Genomic DNA, 22,789 nt, shown 5'->3' with positions numbered 1-22,789 from the left:
CAATCTTAACAAGCTATGTTCCCTCTGGGTGTCCTTTCTGGCTGAATTTCAGCAAGGCTTATAGCTCCCTCAACAAAGACAATACAGTAGAAGTGACATAGTTTATTTTCAAAAACTATTAGAAAAGACAACACATTCTCTCTCTCTCTCTCTCTCTCTCTCTCTCTCTCTCTCTCTCTCTCTCTCTCTCTCTCTCTCTCATCCCTGTGTCCTTTTTCTATCTCTTCCTTTCTCTCTTATGAATCTGAATCAGTACAGAAGCCTCCAAGATAAAATTTTAGTGGAGAGAGAGAATTGTCCCACTTGTTCCAACCCAAAAAGTCAGTTTGACTTTTTTTGACATTGACTAGAGAAGTGGATGAATGACCTTCCATGATTATATCCCTGCCAACACAGGACCATATCCATCTAAGAAAGCCTGTGTAAAAACCACCTTGCTGAGTGCACTCAACACACCAAATTATGAAAGAAGATACCAAAACAAATGTTGCTGTTCTAGTCCTCTACATTTGAGAGCAATTGGTTAAACAGTGATAGATAACTGGAACATTAAATTGACATACTTTTAATTTTACTAATGTAATACTCTTTCAGTTAATACAGAGGTATATAAAGGAGAGACTAAAAATGTAACACTTTGAAAGTAAATATTACACAGAAAATGGAGTCAGTATAACAGAGGCAAATGGTTCATATTCTGTACCTAGTAGCTTTTGTACTAGTCCCTACAAAGTGATATAAAGAGACAAAGTATATTAGACATCCTTAGGAGTGTAGCAAAGAGAATAAGTAGAGGGATAGGGCTTATTTCCAGGTAGTTAAATGCCCTAAACTTGATTGCAGTGATAATTTTACAATTCTGAGATTGTACTATGTACCACTGAGCTTTATGTTTATTGCTGCATTGTATGATATGTGATTTACATGAAAACAAAGTTGACACTTCCCCAAAAAAAAAAAATCATTGAAGGAAGTTATCCTTAAATGTTGATTCACCAGGATTATGACTACATTTCTGCTTCTGTACAAAGAAGCTGCAAACAAAAGTAATATGTCACATGCCACTGTTCTTGACATTATTCAAAAGCATCAAGTATAACATAAGAGACATATACATGTAAGGTCATCAACTCTTAACTACAGGAAAGAACACAGAAAGGAATTATGGCACATTTTCATATGGACATGAGGTCATCTACCATTTGCTTTTCCCACTTGGCAGTCAGACACTCTGTCCATTAGTGTATGTATTTACTTAGGTGTGTACAAGTTATATTTTAACTAATGATTTCTGCTTGGATATCAGCAAGAGCAGAGGGAATCCAGTGTGAAAGGAAGCCTTGCATCTCACCAGGATGTCTACAAAAATGACTGCAGCTCTACTCCTGTTACAGCTGAGTAGTCACTTTAGTTCTGGAGGTTGTGGGAAGGTGCTTGTGTGGCCAATGGAATACAGCCATTGGATCAATATAAAGACAATATTGGATGAACTAGTTCAGAAAGGTCACGAAGTGACTGTTCTGATATCCTCAGCTTCCGTTTCTTTTTATGTTGAAGAAGGATCTGATATTAAATTTGAGACTTACCCTTCAGCAATGTCTAAAACTGACATGGAAGATTTTTACATTGAAGCAATCAGAAAGCTGATTTATGAGCTGCCAAAACAATCAAATTGGACATACTTTTCACTGTTGCAAGAACTGCTATGGGAAGGTTTTGAAAACTTTTTGACACTCTGTAAAGAGGTAGTTTTTAACAAGAATCTTATGACAAAACTACGTGAATCCAAGTTTGATGTCATTCTTGCAGATGCATTTCGTCCCTGTGGTGAGCTGCTAGCTGAGCTATTTGAAATACCACTTGTGTATACTCTTCGCTTTTTGTATGGCTACACGTATGAAAAATATAGTGCAGGACTTCCATTCCCTCCTTCCTATGTGCCTATTCTTATGTCAGAATTAAGTGATCAAATGACATTCATGGAGCGGATAAAAAATATGCTGTACGTGGTGTATTTTGATTTTTGGTTCCAAACATTTGATGAGAAGAAGTGGAATCAGTTTTACAGTGAAATTTTAGGTAAGTCCTATTATCTAATGGCAATAAAAATTTCAAAATTAGTCATGTCTCTGAGGGTGAGCCTGCGGGAGTATGAAGTCAGAGAAGTTAATCTTTTAAATGTATGGTGATAAAATAAAAAACATTTTACCACAATAATACATCAAACTCAAAACACTATGGAAAAGCTTCAGTTGTAAAGTTAGTTTGAAATGTTTGGATACAGCAGGAAGTCACACACACAAAATAAGCCACTGGGGACTTCCCTAGGAAGTCACACACATTTATTACCCTTTTAGTATCCATTTTATTTCATCTTCAAAACAATAATTTTTAATGTTACTCAATGTCTTCATGAGTCTAGAATGTAGTTGGATGACTCCTACAAATATTTCTAGAACAATTATCTATGTAGCTTTGAGTAAATCAGCTCTGTATCTGTAGATTAGTTTCCACATTTATAAATTCAAATATTTTGTCACTTAATTCATCTCTCACATTGTGCCTTTCACGTATGTCCACATAAATATGAGCGACATATATGTTTTTTATATATGCACATATACACACACACATTAGCTTTATTAAATCACAGAAACTCTTAAACATGTTTGGCTTCATTATTAAAAGTTTTTTTCAGATATTTACCAGACATATTCATTTCCATATGATAACTTTCTAATGTCCTATAGCTTTTGTATTCCTTTTCCTGTTCAGGACGACCCACTACATTATTAGAGACAATGTCAAAAGCAGATATCTGGCTCATTAGAACCTATTGGGATTTGGAATTTCCTCGCCCAACCCTACCAAATGTTGATTTCGTTGGAGGACTCCACTGCAGACCTGCCAAACCTCTGCCTAAGGTAAACCTATTCCCATTTAGTTGGTTCTGTTGTCCTTGCATTTTCACCAAGAATGATTCTCTGTTCTCACTCAGAATGTCTCATTCACTGTGAAAAAAAAAAGTTATGGGAAATGGGACAAAGAGATCTGTAGATAGAAATTCTTACATGTCTATGCATATTCACATAACTATGTGAATTTTATTTTTTTAACAGTAGAAAAGTAAAACCTGGGGACTTTTGAGAGCTACACAAAGCTCCAGTTAAATTAAGGTCTTTATTTCTCAACATACAAGACAATATCAGTCATTAATTCAAAGAAATGCCTAGCATGTACCATAGGAAAATTCTTTATATGCAGAGAAACAAAGAAACACAGTCTCTTCTCCCAAATACCTTACATTCTACATTGAAAGACAGACTGTGAACATGAAAGAGAAATTTTGTGAGAAATATTATAATAGAGAAGGACCACAGGCATTTCCTGTCTACCCAAGGCTATTGGGGAACCTCAGGAAAACTCCCTGTGGCAAAGGGGGTCACCACACTTTAGTTGTCTTAAAATAAAAGAGAGAGATATACTGCAGAGTTATCAATGACCATAAATTTTGCATATTTGAAGAATAAATATTAACTTGTACTACTTGTATCTGTAGGATGCTCTTAGCTTTTAATTATAAAATAATTCTGTAAGTATTTAGAATAATACTGCTTATGAAAAACCATAAGAATCTGATGTGTTTTTAACAAATACTGCACTTTTATCATTCCAATAAACTGTAAGGATAATAAAAAGAGACACAGAGACAAGACGCAGAGGCAGAATGGCCAAGTTGCCCACTTTATTTAAATCAATAGGTTACATTAGATCACTGGCATCAGTAATACATTATTGTTCATTGTGTCATTAGGCAGGATACAGAGTTAGCAACATTATGCAGCTTTTTTCTCAGTTACACACTATAGTTGCAGTGTACAATATTAGCAGCTTTGTATAGCTCTCAAGAAAATCCATTGTTTAAAGTTACTATTATGTGGGCAGGTTCAGGCAGCAGAGTTTGGTGAAACATTGTGGTTGTTTAACAAGATAATTTCTTTATTCCCATGAGCTATGTGCCTAAGATGAAAATTGAGAATCATAAGACTCTACCACAGAGACTCCTCATGCAGGTCATTGATACAGCAGCTAGGCATTCTATGTCTTTGCACAGAAACTTCCTAGCCACCAAGCATGCCAAAGTCATGAAGCCATCAGAGACCCAATCCTGTAAGGAATAATAATAAAGAGGAGACAGAGTCAAAGTGCAGAAGCAGGGAAGGTAGAAGAGTGGCTCTTTGTCCAAGTGGCCACATTTATTTATACCAATAGGTTACATTAGGTCATTAGTACCATAACCACATTATTGTTTAGAGTATCAGTAAGGTTGCTTATTCTGCAGTTACATTTCACAATTACAATAAGAAGTGTTAGGAGCTTTGTGCAGTTCTCAAGAAAAGCCACTGTCTGAATGTTAGGCGGGCAGCTCCAAGGGCACAGAAGCTTGATGAAACATTGTAGTTATCTATCAAACAAGTTTTTCTATTCCCAGGAGTATGTGCCTGCAATCAAGGTTGAGGCTTGATGAGGGTCTAACACAGAGGTCTCAGGGCATTGCCATACAAGCTGGACATAGCATACAAATTAGCTATATTATTAAATCCTCAGAAAAATTATTGGGCATTCTAAGGGTGGGAAACAGAGTGCCTGCTATCCCACTTCCCCCTTGTGCTTTCTCACCATGGGAATGCTGCTCTTTACATTTTCAGGGCCAGAATCCCTATACAATCCCAAACACAGAGCTGTTACATTAAACAGCAATCATTTATTTCACTATTAAGTGATCACTTAAGAGATTCTTTTTGTCTACTCTTTTATTAGCAGTACCATTGTATGTGATCTCATTGATATTTAAAATCCAAATATAGGTACTTAAAGCCAAACTTTGAGGGTACATGTTGCAATTCAATTCCAAAAGCACACCTAAGAGTAATGGAAGTTCTGGGTAGTTCAATCCTATTTTAAAAAGATTTCTCCATTTGTGTTAAATGGAAATGACAGTGTCAATACAGAAGGAAAGAGAGGATATCCAGAAAAAGAATGAGAAAGATGAAGTTCAGCCTAAGTGCAGGGTGACGGTCAGTGGATGAAAGATTACTAAGAACAAACATCAGAAGTCAAGGAAATTTTAGCCAAAACAATAATTCTTGCTGAAGACAGAACATAGTACTCAGATATCACAACTGACAAATTTCCTGATGTGCAATTTAAGTGCTTTTAGTGATGGCACAGATATCAAGGTCACAGTTGAGTTGATTTCTTAGAGCAAAGCATGAAACCACCCAGCTTCAACTTGTGGGAAATCTTTAGAGAGTCACACACACAAAAAAAAGTCACAGTTTTGTTCCTGGTAGCCTACACCAGGAAGATAGCAGAAACAATGAATACTTTAGTTTGATGAGGAACCTAGAATTGAAAATTTAGTGAGGAGGGACACAACATGACACTGTCCAATTTACAGGTTAAAATAACACAAAATAGTGTGTCATGGTATTCCTCTGTGACATGAAATTTACCTACAACCACTCAACTCCATTTCTGAAAAATGATAGGTAAAGTAACGTAATTCTTCCTGGCCAAATATGTTTAATTTCATTGTATTGCGTGGATTATTTTCACCAAAGAAGCAAGAATGGAAATTGATCATAATGCTTTTGAGGTTTCCTTTTCCAGATCTTTCCAAAAGAAATCTCAGATAGACTTCTAAAAGCCTCCTGAGGCTGGGAAACCTGGGAAGCCAAGTTAGGAAATAGAGTTAAACTTCTAACGGCAAGAGCATCTAGTATGTTGTTTCCAAATTCTGTAGAGATTAGAAAAAGGGAAGCCAATAAATGATTAATTTCTATAAAAAAATGTAAATTACAAATTTGTTAGTTGGAAAAATTCTGTACAGGAAAAGAAAAAACGGTGCCTTGAATCATGAAAACAAAACATCAAATTCCAGCAAAATCTCAAACTTAATGTCAAAAATATTATTATCCTTCTTTATCAGATCATTCATTTCCATGTCTACTTTAGGCAGGTTCATCAAACTGCAGTAATTAAAGATGTGATGAAAGTCCATTTGACAAGCAAATGTTTTAGTGACACGTTTTCTTATAGGACTGTTATATCATTCAATAATTCCTTATCTTTCTTAACAGACACAAATATAATTATGCTTAAAAGCCACATGTAAAAATTAAATGAATGCATACTTAAGTGTTTTAGTCTTATTTAGAAATGGGCTACACATCTAATAAACAAATATCCCTTAACTTAACTTAGTATATAACTAAGGTATCAAATTAACAAAAAGATTTTGGAAACTGGTTTTAGGAAAACATACTTTTCACACTTAACAGCAAAAATACTAGAACTCATCTCAAATTATTTCTTTGATAACTAATTGCAACCATAGGTGACTGGTATACCCAGGTGGAATAAAAATATAAGCTCATTTTATACTTATGATGATAACTGAGTCACACATCTGTTTTTAGTAAACCAATAACATCAAACTAGTCATATTTTCCAAAGACTTACTAAGCCATGTGAATATTGAAAGTATTTGATTTTTTCTACATTTCTGGCAATTGTAGGTATGTTTAATTTATGTAAGTGCTCATTTATATCACAGTGGGTAGGAATAGAAAGCCATTCAGAGATTTTATATATTCCATTACGCATATCATCTAGAGCTGAGAAAATATCAAATATATGTAACATGTAACACATACACACATACAGGCATACATGCAGACACACAGATCTCCAGCTTCCATTCTAAAATTTTAGGCATAAATCGGTCAACACTGTAATACAAAACTTACTGCTATTATCTCCATATAATATTTCATCTAAATTGTGTTTCTGATAAAATGTAACAAGGTGAGATTATATATTCAATATGGAGTAAAGATTCTTGGAATTAAAATATATGTGAAGAAGGCTTTTAAGGGAGTCTTCATTTTAGGTGAGGGAGACAAGACATCTTGTGTCCCTCTAAATGTCTTTGAAGCCCATCTAAGTGGACAACATATTCAGTTTATGTCTAATTAGCCTTTTCCCTTTAAACCTCAAATAGTTGCTTTTGGAGGATCCCGAGTTCCTTGAGAGCCCTTGCTTGAGACAGAGGAACAAGTGACTGTCAATGCAGGAACAGAGGTGCTAAAGAGGGAAGTGAAAAGTGCAGCTCTGTGCACAGGCAGAGGGAGGACGTAGGACCTAGAAGGAGACATAGCAAAGGGTGCAAGGGACCTGAGGAGAACAATGACATGTTAAAGGAAGAAGAAACAGGAGATGGAAAGGGAGAGTCCACCAAGGAGCATGATTGGGGATATTAAAGTTTCCCTAAGTAACCTTAAATATCCAAAATATCTGTTCTGAAAGTATACCAACAAGAAAGCAGAGACAGTTGTCAGAACACAAAGTTGGCAGGGGCTTGAAAAGAGCTTTCATTTGATTGATGTGTTCCATGGGAAAATTAATAAATAGGCCTCAGGACTAGCTAAGCAAAAAGGAATTTTAGAGCCCAGATGTCAGGGAATTATCTCCACTCCAGAGAGACAGCCAGTAAGGTACCCAGCTATCTTTCCATCAAAGATGCCTGTCACTGTAAACAGCTTTTGCTTGCCTAGAACTCTAATCTTGCCCCTTAAAACTGAGACTCCTAGGAGACTAGCGTAGCCTCCAATTTCTTGGACTTTAGATCAGCTTAAACAGAATAGTGATGTTCTTGAAAAACATGATCTGCCCTTACCAATGTCAGCAGATGTTTCCTCAGGACAAAGTTTCAGGAGATTTACTCCCCAATAGGTAGCCAATCAACCAGTGAGGAGTGAAGGCACAGGCTTTAAAGATGCACATTTACAATCCTGAATGAAAGATTAAGCAGTTTAGAAATGAATATGACCTTCTCTGGGGGTTAAAGAAAATAAAAATTTAATGACAAACATTAAACACAGTAAGGCGAACTGCATTTTGCATCTACACAGTAAGTGTAGACACCACTGCAATTGAATTTTGTAGAAAAGGGAGATAAATTAAGTTCAGTTATGAACACAAGGAAAAAGATAGATTTAGAGAAAAGGTTTAAGGTGAGGGTCAGTGGATAGAAAGTTATTAAGAGAAAACATAAGGGGCTGCAGGGATTCTGGCCAAACTAATCTAACAAGATAGTTGCTGAAGGCAGGTCAGTGGGATATCTGGGAAAGGAGGAGTTTGAGAGACCTGAAAATATCTTAAATCAGATATAAAATATTAGATATAAGTGTTGGCAGATTCTAGTTAAGCTAATTTAACAAGACTCAAATTTAGAGGATTCAGGACAATGCAAAGAAGAATACCCAAATACTAAATGCAAAGAGGAAAAACAAAAGCCAGCTTTTATAGGAGATGCAATTTTAGATAGGACAACAAGCATTTGGTCAAGGAGAAAAAAAAAAATTCTCACTAGTCTATAGTGATTATTTCATTTCTTGCTAGAACACACACACACACACATATACATACACACACGTGTACACACAGAGAGAGACAGAGAGATGCATACACATGCATATATGCATAATAAAGGGAATGTATTTCATATAAGAAATCTCCAACTAAACTAAGTGATTAAGTTTTTTAAAAAGAAGGATAACATGGGCTGGGGATGTAGCTCACTGGTAAAGCACTAGATTGGCATGTATAAGGCCCTAGATTCAACTTCTGGCAACACACACAGATACACACACACACACACACACACACACACACACGACAATACTGAATGGTTTTACCAGTTCCACTTCTGGCTAGATTGTAGAAGAATTGATTGAAGGATCTTCACAAGGTTTTGGCCCAAGGTCAATCACAAAACTCCATTCCTGGAAATGAAGAGATGCAAATTACCTAGGTATATGTTAATGAATTTTTGATAAAATGTACATAAATATCACTAAATCTTAAAAAAATTAGGGAATTGGGATAGATGCTACAATATTAAGAAAACATTAAACTAAGTAATATAAGTCTGTCCAAAAAAAAGAAAGAAATCACTATGAATCCACTTACATGAATACCTGAGTAGCCAATTTCAGAGAAGCAGAAAGTAGAAGTAAGGTAGACAATGAACCAGGGGAGGAGGAAACCAGGAGTTCTTGCTTAACTTATATAGATTTCCTGTGTAAAAATAAAAATGTTCTGGATGTTGTTCGCATAAAAAAATGTGAAATATATGCATGTGTAATACAGAATTTTATACCTTTAGAAATTGTTATAACTATATATTATATTGTATATATTATAACTTAATTTTTAATACAGCCCAACATAATTTCCTTAAATTCTTATTTATTTCCTTAAATGTTTCTACAAACCTTACAATACTCCGTGTTCTGTATTTTCTCTTTTGTGATGGAACAAATTCTTTCCTTTACAGGAAATGGAAGACTTTGTCCAGAGCTCTGGAGAGAATGGTGTTGTGGTGTTTTCTCTGGGGTCAATGGTCAATAACATGACCCAAGAAAGGGCCAATGTGATTGCATCAGCCCTTGCCCAGATTCCACAAAAGGTTAGATAAAGTGCCCTAATGGTAGATAACTACTAAATATATAAACAAAAATATATACAGCAAATTCTGAAATAGCACAAAGGATATTTTTGATTAATAATACTTTGACATTAACATTGTGCTCAGGATGAAATACATTATTCAGGTGCAGTATGAACTTGGTATTTAAAAAGTATTATATGCAGATACACAGTAATCTCCAAATTCTGCTCTTTCATTTCCTTGTTTTGCTTGCAGAACTCCAGAGGACACTGTGCACACTACAGATATCAGAAGCATGGAGTTAAATATTAGTCATTTATTGCATCAGTGCAATAGCAATAGCAGGCAATAAAAATATCTGAATAGCATCATACAGCATCATCATCCTATATAATCCTGGCCTTGATACTCCCCCTAAATGTAAGAAGGGGCCTAGTTATGATGATTTTTTGTGCTGCTAGTTAGAGAAAGGAAGGCCAGGCTCACCAACCCTGAGTGCAGATATCCATCAAAACAAGGAGACTTAGTTTGTCATGGTGGACATGGCCCTATTATAGATTTCTCAAGAAGGAAGGTATAAGAGAAAAGGTGGAGATGGAATCCTGTGAATTAGAAACTGTGAACCTACAAGGACAAAACACTAGTAACCCATGGAGAAAGTGGTTATACTAATCTTCGCATATCAGGACAAAGGTTAATATTAAATTTAGTAGATAAGAACTAGTATAAAATACAAATTTCTAAAACAAAATGAATATAAATATTAATTTTTTACACATTATGCTATAGATCTATAATTATCAATTTCTTAAATATTTGTATTTGATATTGATAAACTCATTTGTCTAAGCTACTACTTATATGAAGCTACTATTTATATGACCTTGATTAAATATAAAAATGAATGCAGGAAAATTATGTCTCTATTTATATACCATTTCAATAGTTATTATTATTTATTGTTTCTTGATCTCATTTCTTTATCTTGCATAGGATAGGTATTTAAGTATGTGATTTCTTTCTTAATCACTTTCAAATTTTAATATCCTATAATTTGAAATTTAACTCAACTAATAAGAGGCTTGCTTTACCCTAACAGGTCATATGGAGATATGATGGCAAGAAACCAGCTACCTTAGGACCCAATACTCGACTTTACAAATGGATTCCTCAGAATGACCTTCTTGGTAAGACTCAGAATAAATCTCAAAAATATGATTAATATCCAGTTAGAAAAATAAAAATTTAAAAATGTTTTGAAAATTTATTAAGAAAATTTCAAAATAATCTGATTTTTAAAGTTCTCTTTTTAGTCCTAGGGAGAAAGTGAATAAAGAACAACTGTGGGCATTTTATTATACAAAGTCATATTGTTTGTGTTCAAGTATCCTTATTTTAGGGGTAATTACCTCTCACAAAGAATTTTTTGGTCACTTCCTGGATTGTCCCTTATCTCCTATTTCTACAACTTTACACCTACCCTTTGACATAAAGTAGTGCTCTCTGAAATGCCGATAAAAAACAGCCCTCTCTGTTATTACAACTGACTCTGCATGTTCCATATCCTAAAAAAAAAAAAATCCATTATCCTTAAAAAAATTTTTTAGGAAAAGGATAGAATTTAATCCTTATTTACAGGACACTTTAAAATATGAAATTTTACTTAGTAATAGGAAACCCATTTAGAAGACAATCTTTATACATATATACAGTTTGGAACTGTTCTAGTACAGTTTTGTTGTAAAAAGTGCTATAATGACAAACCACATTTACAAAGAGTTTTAGCAGAAAAACAGTAAGACAAATTTATTCCAAACATACTACACAATAAACTTTATGCTTCAGCTGTGTAGCATATAAGTTAAAAGTCCCAGGAGTGCTGTCCTGAACTTGGAAGGTACAGCCTTCAGAGGTAGTTTCTGGCACAACATTCTGATCATCCTCTTTCTCTACTGAAAAACACTTCTCAATCAAGTTTAAGATCTTAATCCTGAAGTTGTACTTCCTAATGAAGTACAGCAAATCCTACCTCTGATTTCATAACCACCAACAACCCACTCCCTGCTGCATTGGACACCCTTCATAGCATGCTCAGGGACATCATTGTTGTTTTAATTGAACACATAAATCCAGGTCCCCTCTTATGTTTGCACAGGTTGGTTGTTCTACCCAGTATGTCCTCCTTCCATTTGTCTAGATAGCAACCTTGTTTTCATTTTTCAGATCTCAGGTAACATACCTACTCTTCCATGTAATCTTCACTTACCTCGCCAGTGGACACAGGTGCCTCTTGCCCCAATAATTGAAAGTATTGTGATATGAATTCATCATTATTCGAATCTATTACCTAGAAAACAATTTATTTTCATTGCTTTACATTACATATTTGACAATTTATTTCTGACATGAATAATTTCCCTTCATTTGTTTCAATCCTAGGTCATCCAAAAACCAAAGCTTTTATAACTCATGGTGGAACCAATGGCATCTATGAGGCCATCTATCATGGGATCCCTCTGGTGGGCATTCCCTTGTTTGCGGATCAACCTGATAATGTCATGCACATGAAAGCCAAAGGAGCAGCTCTTAGACTGAATTTTATTACAATGTCAAGTATGGATTTACTCAGTGCGTTGAATACAGTCATTAATGAACCTTCGTAAGTATAACAAATTTTTCAGTAAAGTAATATTTATATTTAGGTACCCTTGAAAATGAGAAAAGATTTATTCCTCTTTGAGTCTAATGTTAATAACTAAAATTATTGAACTCTTTGAAATGTGCTTTTATTCTCAACCAATCATTTTTACATTGCAAATTAGCCTTACAAATGTACTTAATTAGCAATAATAGTTATTAGTAAAGTGATACTAAAATTTTTTTACTATAAAGCTAAATATAAAGAACACAGGTTTTACTAATATGACAAGAGAACAGAAGGACAATGCAGTTGAAGAAATAATATATTTCCATTTGATACCTAAAATTTCCAAAACTGCCAACATTTTTTAAAAAATTACATACACTTATTTGGTATGGCAGAATAATTTGATACATGTATATAATATGCAATGACCTAATCAGGAAAATTTTTATTTCCATATTCTTAAATATTCATAATGTTTTCTGCTAGGAACTGTCAAACTCTTCTCCTCTAATTCTTTATAATATATATAAGAAATTATAAACAATAGTACACCTATTGTGCTACATACCAGTAGCACTTATTCCTTCTATCTAACTGTAGCGTGTTCTGTGTTTTTCAACTTCTCTTTAGACCCCCTTGCTCCTACAATTCCCAGCCTCTAATTACTCCTTTTCAATAATGTACTTCAATTAAGTCAGCTTTTTAGATTCCACATGAGAATGAGAAAATGCAGTATTTTTCTTTTGGTGCCAGTATATAGGATTTAGCATAATTACTTCCACTTCAATCCTTGTAAGTAGAAATGACAATATTTCATTCTTTTTCATGGCTGAATAAAAGCCAGGTGTGTGTGTGTGTGTGTGTGTGTGTGTGCATGCGCGAGTGTGTGTATTTCCATGTTTGCTTTAGCCATCATCTAACAATGAACAACTCAGTAGATTTATAGCTTGACTATTGTGAATAGTGATGCAGGTAAACATGGAAGTTCAGGACCTCTTTGATAAACTGATTTCGTTTTCATTGTGTTAGTATACAGTAATACGAAAGCTGAATCCTATGGTAGTTCTATTTGCATTATTTAAGGAGACTCCATGTTCTTTTTTTCCATAGTGGCCATACAAATTTGCATTCTTCTCAGTGGACTATAAGAGGTCCCCGTCCTCTTCTACCTCAACAGCGTTTGTTATTTTTTCACTTTTAGATTATGACCATTCAATTCAATGAGATTATCTCTCATTTTTGTTGTTGTTGCTGCTGCTGCTGCTCTTTTTGGCATGCTGAAGATGGGTGTTTTTCAAAGTTTGAGTAGAAAACTACAAAAGAGTTCTGAAATCAACATTGTGGATTGATTGTTGTTTGATTTACATCTCATTGCATGATTAGTAAAGTTGAGCACTTTGTCATATACAATATCTTCTTTTGAAATCAAAAGGTCTATTCTGATCATTTTCTGCTTTTTACAGCAATAATTTGGAATTTTGCTGCTGAGTTTTTAGAATTCCTCACATATTCTAGATATTCATCTTTTCTTACAAGTATTACCTCCCAATTGTGCATGTTTTCTGTTTACTCTCTTGGTGTTAACTTTGCAGTGCAAAAGCTTCTCAATTTAACATAATCCTAATTGTCCTTTTTCCTTTTGTTGCGTGTGCATTGGAGTCTCAGCTAAAAAAAAAAAAAAAAGTCATTGACAATACTGATTTCTTCAAGTGTTTCCCCTCTACTGAAAATATAAATTTTTCTCCAAAATTGATTTTTACTTTAACAGATTCTATTATATATAACTTATATACCATAAATTTCTTGTTTGAGCTGTAAAAGTCAAATAATTTGGGTTATGTTCACATAGTTCAGAATTCTTCTTCAAGAGATAATTTTATAACATTTTTGTTGTGCCAAAAAGAAATCTCATATATCTTTCAAATAAATCTCTCTTAACCTCCAGCTCTTCGCCACAACTAATTATACATTCAGTCTCTAAAAACTAGCCTTAGATGCACATTTCATACAAATACAACCAGACATACAATGGTAGACAGCTCCAACTGTGTTGTTTCACTTACTATATTGTTTTTTTTTTAATTTTGTCCACGTTTAAACAAGTAGAGCTATGTGATTTCTACTTATTACTGAATAGTATTCTTTGGTGTGGATGTATATAACACATTTTATTTAACCATTTATTACATCATGGACATTTGGGCTGTTTTTAAATTTCGAATATTTGAACATGGTTTGTTTTGTGTGGAAAAAGTTTTTTATTTTTCATTTCTTTTATGTAGTGCCAAAGAGTGGCATTACTCCCTCACATGAGAACTTCATGTTAGTAATTAAATTCCATTCTGTTTGCCAAATAATTGGCAAGATTTTACATTCCTAGAAGTAGTATAGGAGAGTTCTAACTTTTCCACATCACTGCTAAAAGTTGCTATCTTCTGTCTTCTTTTTATAATGCCAATCCTAGTGGTTATGAAGTGGCAACTAATTGTGACCTTGATTTGCACTCCACAGGTTGTTTAAAATGATGAATTGTTGTTCACATGCATACTAGATAATCATGTTTATTCTCTGTACAAATAATTATCCAAGTCTTTAAATCCTTTGTTAATTAGGTACTTATCTTAAAATTGAACTGTCAGTAGTTTTTATTATGGAGACACATTTATATTGAGATATTTGATTTGTATGTATTTTATTCTATTCTGAATGGATGAGTTCATCATTTTTATAATGGTGTACTTTGGAAAGCAAATAATTTCAATTTCTATAAAATATCTTTTATAATCAAATTTTCTCTTAATACAACAAAAATTGTTCTATAAAATGTGTAGTGCTTAGATTTCTACCATCAGTCAGCATTGAGCATGACTACCAATACTCATTATTTACGGAAGGTATGACCTATCGGAATACTTTGACAAAAGATTACCAAAAAAAAAAAATTGTTACAATTTTGAATGCTAAAATACTTTAAAAATAGATGAGAAGGAATAAAAAAACATAATGCAAGGAAAATGGTAAAGAAAATATGGAATAAGTTGGTAGAATTATATAGTAATATATCAATATCTATCGTAATATTAACTATATCATTAAAAGATAATCAAACTGGATTTTAAAAACCCGTCATATACTCTTTTTCTGAGATATGTTTAACTTAATTACATAGTAATTCTATGAGTAAAGAGATAAAAGATTTTAAGTGTCAATCAAGGTGTTGCAGCTGGGCATGGTAGTGCAAGCCTGTAACTCAGTAATTTCTGAAGCAGAAACATGATTGTGAGCTCAAGGCAAGCCTCAGCAACTTAAAAAGACCCTATCTCAAAGTAAAATATAAGAAGGATTAGAGTAGTGGATGGCCCCTGAGTTCAATCATTACTAACACAAAATAAATAAATAAGCTATTGTAGCTATATTACTGTCAGAGAGAGTAGACAAAACTAAATATGAAAAGAATATTTCTTCATTTAGAAGTCATTCAATATAAAATAGACCTATTAATGAAATTTTACATAAAAATATAAAATGTAAGTGCACAGGTCTATAGTCATAATATGAAGTTTTTAAAAACTTTTATCGATAACAGAAAATGATGGAAAATAATATTCATATTTGAAGAACCTGATATATTTGGGTATGCCATAAAACTGCCCAGAAATGATTTGAATCTAAAGAATACATTTTCCAGTCATATTGGAATTAAATCAGAAAAAAAAAATTAGAGAAAAAATTAACTAAAAAAAATAAATAAAAAATTAACTAAAAACCCTCTAGGTTTTGAAAACTAAGTAATATACGTCTAAGTAATTTAGATTCCATAAAGAAATCACAATTATACTTGCATTTTTATATCACCAATACCACTCCCAGGCATATAAGCAATAGAACTATATGAATATTTAAAATACTCTGTATATTAATTAATATTGTCAAAATGGCCATACTACCGAAAGCATTATACAGATTTAATGCAATTCCAATTAAAATCCCAATGACATTCTTCATAGAAATATAAAAAGCAATCATGAAATTTATTTGGAAAAATGAAAGGTCCAGAATAGCCAAAGCAATCTTTAGTAAGAAGAGTGAAGCAGGAGGAATCCCAATACCACACCTTAAACTATACTACAAAGCTATAGTAACAAAAAGGCATGATATTGGCACCAGAATAGACATGTAGACGAATGGTACAGATAGAAGACACAGAGACAAACCCACATAAACACAGTTATCTCACTCTAGACAAAGGTGCCAAAAACAAACAGGAAAATAGATAGCCTCTCCAACAAATGGTGCTAGGAAAACTGGAAATATATATGCAGTAAACTAAAACTAAACCCCTCTCACCATGCACAAAACTCAACTCAAAGTGGATCAAGTATCTCAGAATTAGACCAGAGACCCTATATCTAATAGAAGAAAATGTAGGCCCAAATCATAATGTCAGATTAGGCCCTGACATCTTTAACAAATCTCCTAAAGTGCAAGAAATAAAATGAAGAACCAATAAATAGTATGGATTCAAACGGAAAAACTTCTTCTCTGTGAAAAGAAACCATTAATGAGTGAAGAGAGAGCCTATATTTTGGAGCAAATTTTTGCCACACTCAAGACGGATAGAGCACCAATATCCAGGATATATAAAGAGCTCAAAAAGCTTAACACCAACAAACAAACAAACAACCCAATCAATAAATGGGCTAGGGAGCTGAACAGAGACTTCTCAGAAGAAGATATACGATTGATCAACAAATACATAAAAAATGTTCAACATATCTAGGAATTAGAGGAATGCAAATCAAAACTATTCTAAGACTTAATCTCATGCCAGTCAGAAAGGCAGTTATTAAGAATACAAGCAACAGTAAGTATTGGCAAGGATGTAAGGGAAAAGGCACACTCATACTTTGCTGGTGGGATTGCAAATTTGTGCAAACAATCTGGGAAGCAGTATGGAGATTCCTTGGAAAATTTGAAGTGGAGCCACCATTTGACTCAGCTATCCCCCTCCTTGGTCTATACCCAAAGGACTTAAAAACAGCATACTACAGTGATGAAGCCACTTCAATGTTTATACCAGCAAAATTCACAATAACCAAACTATGGAAACAACCTAGATGCCCTTCAATAGATGGATGGATAACAAAACTGTGGAATATTATACACAATGGAATATTACTTAGCATTAAAAAAGATTGAAATTTTGGGATTTGCAGGTAAATGGATGGAGTTTGAGAAATCATGATAAGCAAAATAAACAAATTCCAAAAAAACAGGGCCTGAATGTTTTCTCTGATAATGATTGCTAATGCAAAATGGATGGGGCATGGGATGAGTGCAAGAATTTGAGATGGGGCAAAGGAGAGGGGACAGAAAGAATGGGTGCAGAAAAGTTGGTGGACTGAGATAGACATTGAGGGCTTCAGGAGAAAAACTGAAAACAAAAAATTGTGTCTGTAACTTAATATGCACAGGAAAAATGATAGGAGAGAACATTTCTAGTATATGAGCTTCTGTGGTCTAGTAGTGATAGACCCAGCCTGATTTTCTCTTAAAATTGGGAGCCATCTCACCACAAAGCCATGAAAAGATAAATTCGGCTTTACTATAAATTACTGCAAATTCTGAACTAGCTTGGAATGCCTGCCTTGACCTCACCCATGCCTGGTTCTCTCTGACCAGATAGTAGCCCTCTCTGAAACTTCAGTGACGCCTCACAAATCTTGGCCTTCCCTGGCCAGATAAGGACCCTCTCTGAGGCTCTAATGACCATCATAAATTCTGACGTCGGGGCCAGCAAAAATGTAAACTAGCCTTTGTGTTATGCTCCTCAGAGTTTTGTTATCTGTAACCTCCCTTCTGTAACTTTCTGGGCTATAAGTCTGGGCTGCAAGAAAGCTGTGGGGCTGTCTTGTTCCCATGGTTTTGGTGGTAGAGGCAGCCCGGCCAGTCGAAATAATAAGCTTACTTTAATTTGATTTTAATTGGAGTCAGTGGTCTTTTCTTGTGTCCTGGTCTAACAGAGTTCCAAAGAGTATATCTGGATGTTATTCTAAATATGATTATGAGTGAAAATCTTTGAGCAAGTGTTATAATCTGAAATGGATACTAGGTAGAAATTAGACAGTAGAGAGCAATAAAAAAGATTAAAAACAGAGAGACTGATTAAAAGTCATTTCACCCACTATGACAATTTCTCTTCAAAGACTTCAAGATGATCATTTCAACTACAATTAACTATCTTATAGTGCTTAGAATGAATGGCTTATTATCATTTTATCTGAAGCAATCAACCTTCCATTTTCTTTTGGAAAATATTTGCCCATAAGAAAATCCCAAAATAAAAGTTAAACTTTCTATGATGATCTAACATCTTTAACAGCAACAAAAACAAAAGTCTATGGATATTCTTTGCATTTGTGTGTAGTACTGAGAATTGAACTCAGGTGCATTGTTCATGATAGGCAAATGTTCTACCACTGAGCTACATCATCAGCCCACTTTGTTGAATTTTGAGACAATGTCTTGCTAAGTTGCCCAGACTTAGCCTTGAACTTACTATTCTGCTTCAGCCTCCCAAAGAGCTGGGATACAGGCCTGTGTCACCAACCTGGCTCTTCTGTGGCTACCTAAGGCACTTGTTTAGATTCAGTTTTATGAACATTTCTAAAAGCCTTACATAGACTTAATATACTTATGCAAATTAAGTTGCTTTAAATGTTGGTGTCTTATGGTTTGTCCTTTAGATATAAAGAGAATGCTATGAGGCTATCAAGAATTCACCATGAACAGCCAGTGAAGCCTCTGGATCGAGCTGTCTTCTGGATTGAGTTTGTCATGCGCCACAAAGGAGCTAAACACCTCCGGGTTGCTGCCCATGACCTCTCCTGGTTCCAGTACTACTCTTTGGATGTGATTGGGTTCCTGCTGGCCTGTGTGGCAGCTGTGATATTTATCATCATCAAATGCTGTCTGTTTTGTTGCCAGAAGTTTACTAAAACAGGAAAGAAGAAGAAAAGGGCATAGTTGCATCTAGACCCAAAGCTGGGAGTCCTGTCAGATGGACCTCCTCTAGTTCAACTTCACAAGAAAAGATTGTGAATCAGCCTCCTCTTCTGCTTATAAAATCACTTTTAAAACTTATCATGATTTAATTTCACTTGGGTGTAGAGTTTTGTAGTGTTAACTTTTTCGGAATAAGGTATTCAATACTTAAAATTGTGTGTCAAGATTCACCCTTCTCTTTTGTTTTGGGAGACTGGTAGTGCTGGCTTGTACATCCAGCCTTAGCATTATTTCTCTTCAGGACCTGAGAAGACTTTTATCTTCTTCTTGCTGAAGTCATTTCCAAAAAAGGTATGTCAAATACGAAATATACTGTTTCCTACCTACACATTTATTCTGTTGTCTTTTAACCACGTAAAAGTAATGATCTGGTTACACTGATTCTCATATTCAGTCTTTGGAAAGAGATGTAAGATATCAATTATAAGTTATGATAATTTAGAACTGGTAGTAGAATTAGTAAAAATACTTACTGCTTTTTCATTTCTTCCCAATGTTTTTCCAAAACAAGACACAGGATACAAGTCCATTGTGAGATACTTGATTTGCAAATATTTTTCCATTGCAGAATGAAAGACTCACCTACTATGAATACACAGATTTATTTCTTCATAGTGCACTTTGAATCATGTAAATATCTAATTTTAGTTAAATAGTTCTTTAATTACCAAGATTTCCCTTATTCTAATGGAAGTGACAATGTTAAGTACATTGTGCCATGTGTATCTATATTCAAGTCAACATTCATTACAACTATTACACTAATCTTACTGTATAAGAAGGTCATCTCCTAAAGGAACACTTTAACAATGCATGAACAAAAAATAGTAATAAATTTCAGTGGAAAAGTACTTTAAAATTCAAGAAAACAATAGAATGGAAATATAATTCAGGTGAGAAAAACAGTAAGTGAATATAAAATAAAAAGGTGAATTCAACTGTGAAGATATTACAGTTTACATTAATTATAAAAACTGGAATTACTATCAGACAAAGAATGTAAGACCATATTTTTTAAAATTAACTATCTACCCTGTTTATAAGACATGCTGAATTTAAGTATACAAGAAGGCTGTGAGTGAAAAAGTAAGAAAAGTCCTACTGAACCCATAACCAAAATAAGCAATTTTACCTCCAATAATATTACCATTGTTTTCCAAAATAACAAATAAAATCAAATATTAATATTTTTACAATATTATTTGAAGTCATTTTAAAGCATACCATTCTCAATTTTATGCACCTACTAAAAAACTTCAAATTAAATAAGTCTAAATGAACAACAAAAAAAGAATACACAGAATCTATTGACATAATAAAATGATATTGAATACCTTTACAATAAGATATAAATTATTTTAAAATTAATAAATATGGGCTAGGATTATAGCTCAGTGGTATGCCTCGCATGCATGAGACCCTGGGTTCGATCCTCAGCATCACATAAAAATAAATAAATAAATAGTATAAAAAATTAATAAATATAAGTGCACATTAGACTGATAGAATGTAATGAATGTAACCTAAGTGATGAATGTATATTTATGACAAGAAAACTTAGTAGATTTGAAAAGGTAGAAATCATAAATAATGTATTGTGCAGATACACAGGATTTAATTGAGGAAACAAATAAAAAATATTTAACTAAAATAACCACATCTGGATATTAATCTAAATACGTGAGGATCCATGTGGAAACTTTAGTCACACTAGTATCCAAAGCTGACATGTGTTTAATCAAAAATGATCTTTCTGGCAAAAGGTAGAATAGAAGAGAAGAAATATAATTGTTAAAAGTCATTTCACCCACCCTGATAAAATGCCTCTTCAAAAAGGTCAAGATGATATTTTCAAATAGCATTTAACCATTTCACTTACCATTCTTAGAATGGTTTACTACGACTTGGTCTCTAGAAAAGATTAAGCTTCCCACTTGACATTCCATTTTAACTTTGGAAATATTTATGCACCAGAAATCTCCAACTTAAAGAGATTGTAAAACTTTGAATTCACTCTTTTCAAGCACAATTTGTGTTTTAATTACATTTGAACTTGAAATGGAAGTAAAGAAATAAATAAACCTCCAACTTAGAAGCCAAGTTGTCCAAGACAACAGTTCAAAATACAATACTTTTAAGGCTGTTCTATGGCACTTATTTGACCCACTTTTGTAAACTCAAAGAACATTTTAGAGACTTGAAAAGTTCGACCAATTAACTGGCTTTAAAAATTGGTGTCTTATGATTTTCCTTTAGAGAAAGAGAATGCTGTTAGATTATCAATAATTCATCGTAAGCATCCAGTTGAGCTATCATCTGGATCAAGTTTGTCATGTGCCACAAAGAAACTAAACACCTTTGGTTGTTGCTCATGACCTCTCCTGGTTTCAGTACTACTCTTTAGATGTGGTTGTGTTTCTGCTGGCCCGTGTGGCAAATGTGATGTTCATCATCACTAAATGCTGTCTGTTTTGTTGCCAAAAGTTTGCTAAACCAGGAAAGAAGCAAAAAAAAGGAGAAGTTTATTCAGCCTGAACCTGGGAGTCCTAACAGATGGACTTCTTCTAGTGTATTCCAGCAAAAAGCTGTTACAATGCTAGACTCCCTACTGTTGTGAGAAATTTTCACAACCTACAATAATTAACTCAAAGTTTCTTTTCCAGAATTTTGATTCCTGGTTAAGGAGTATAAATGTTTCAGGTCAAAGAAAAATCAAACATTGGAGAAGAATAAACTATATGAACCTATGTAGAAATTTAATAGTGTAATTTATTCTTCATACCAATAAACCTATTGACCTTAATTATAATTATTCTTTGTGATAAGACTAGAAAGGATTTACTCAGAGTATCAATATGGTTTCTCAAATTCTTGGCCTACTCTAACTTAATTTTAGTAAAGAACTTTGTACATTTAACTTTCTTAAAGAAAACACTCAATAATTTCAATTGTGTAAAAAGACTAAATCCTTCGATTGGATTTCAGAAACCAGTATTTCTGCTGTATTTTACTATAAACCCAGCCTCAGCATAACTTCTCTCCTGAGCATCTGGAAGTATGTTTGCCAAGTTTCAGCTAAGTCACTTCTCAATAGAATGTGTATGGAATTAGAAACATAATGATTTTTATCTGCTTTCTATGGTTGAGCTATTGAAGAAAATATTTGGTTTTGTTAGCTCATTGTTATTTATTCTTAATCTTTCACATAAATTCAACTGGTTGCCCACTCTCATAATCATACTTTGGACATAGATACTAGGTCTCAATTATAGGTTGTGTTAATACAGAACAGGAACAGGAAAGAAACTTGCTCTCACCTCAAATAAGACACAATGCTACCTACATTTGTTACAGTTATATTGTGAAATGTACTAAATTTTGTAGACAGTTTGCAATTATGTTTACTGTTCTATAATTTGTAATCATGAAGAGCTTTCTAATTTTTCTCTTTTCTCAGTAGCTAATTGCCTCATCCCACCCATACCTCTAATAAGGGATCTAAATAATTTGGAATGACTGAAAATAAAATCTTCATACTTTTCCTTCAAACCTCAGCTTGT

The 22,789-nt window shown here is 33.8% G+C and overlaps 1 protein-coding gene across 1 annotated transcript; it reads left to right on the top strand.

Annotated features, from left to right (window-relative positions):
• Window positions 1–1,355: 1,355 nt before the first annotated feature.
• LOC139706499 (UDP-glucuronosyltransferase 2B31-like) lies at window positions 1,356–18,930 on the top strand. Its single transcript, XM_071614792.1, has 5 exons — window positions 1,356–2,079; window positions 2,776–2,924; window positions 9,404–9,535; window positions 10,617–10,704; window positions 18,911–18,930. The coding sequence occupies exons 1-5, from the start codon at window positions 1,356–1,358 to the stop codon at window positions 18,928–18,930; spliced, it is 1,113 nt and encodes a 370-aa protein (XP_071470893.1).
• The last annotated feature ends 3,859 nt before the right edge of the window (window positions 18,931–22,789 follow it).

This window comes from Marmota flaviventris, chromosome 7 (genome assembly GCF_047511675.1).
Source record: "Marmota flaviventris isolate mMarFla1 chromosome 7, mMarFla1.hap1, whole genome shotgun sequence".
Classification (NCBI taxonomy): domain Eukaryota; kingdom Metazoa; phylum Chordata; class Mammalia; order Rodentia; family Sciuridae; genus Marmota; species Marmota flaviventris.
The sequence above is the reverse complement of the archived record's forward strand: the minus strand, read 5'-3'. Positions and strand labels throughout refer to the sequence as shown.

Bases quoted from the DNA above. Each gene is read 5' to 3' on its own strand.
- LOC139706499 (XM_071614792.1), top strand. From the start codon at position 1,356: ATGTCTACAAAAATGACTGCAGCTCTACTCCTGTTACAGCTGAGTAGT. The intron at 2,080-2,775 runs GTAAGTCCTATT...TTTCCTGTTCAG, and splicing joins GTTTTACAGTGAAATTTTAG to GACGACCCACTACATTATTA. The intron at 9,536-10,616 runs GTTAGATAAAGT...TTACCCTAACAG, and splicing joins TTGCCCAGATTCCACAAAAG to GTCATATGGAGATATGATGG.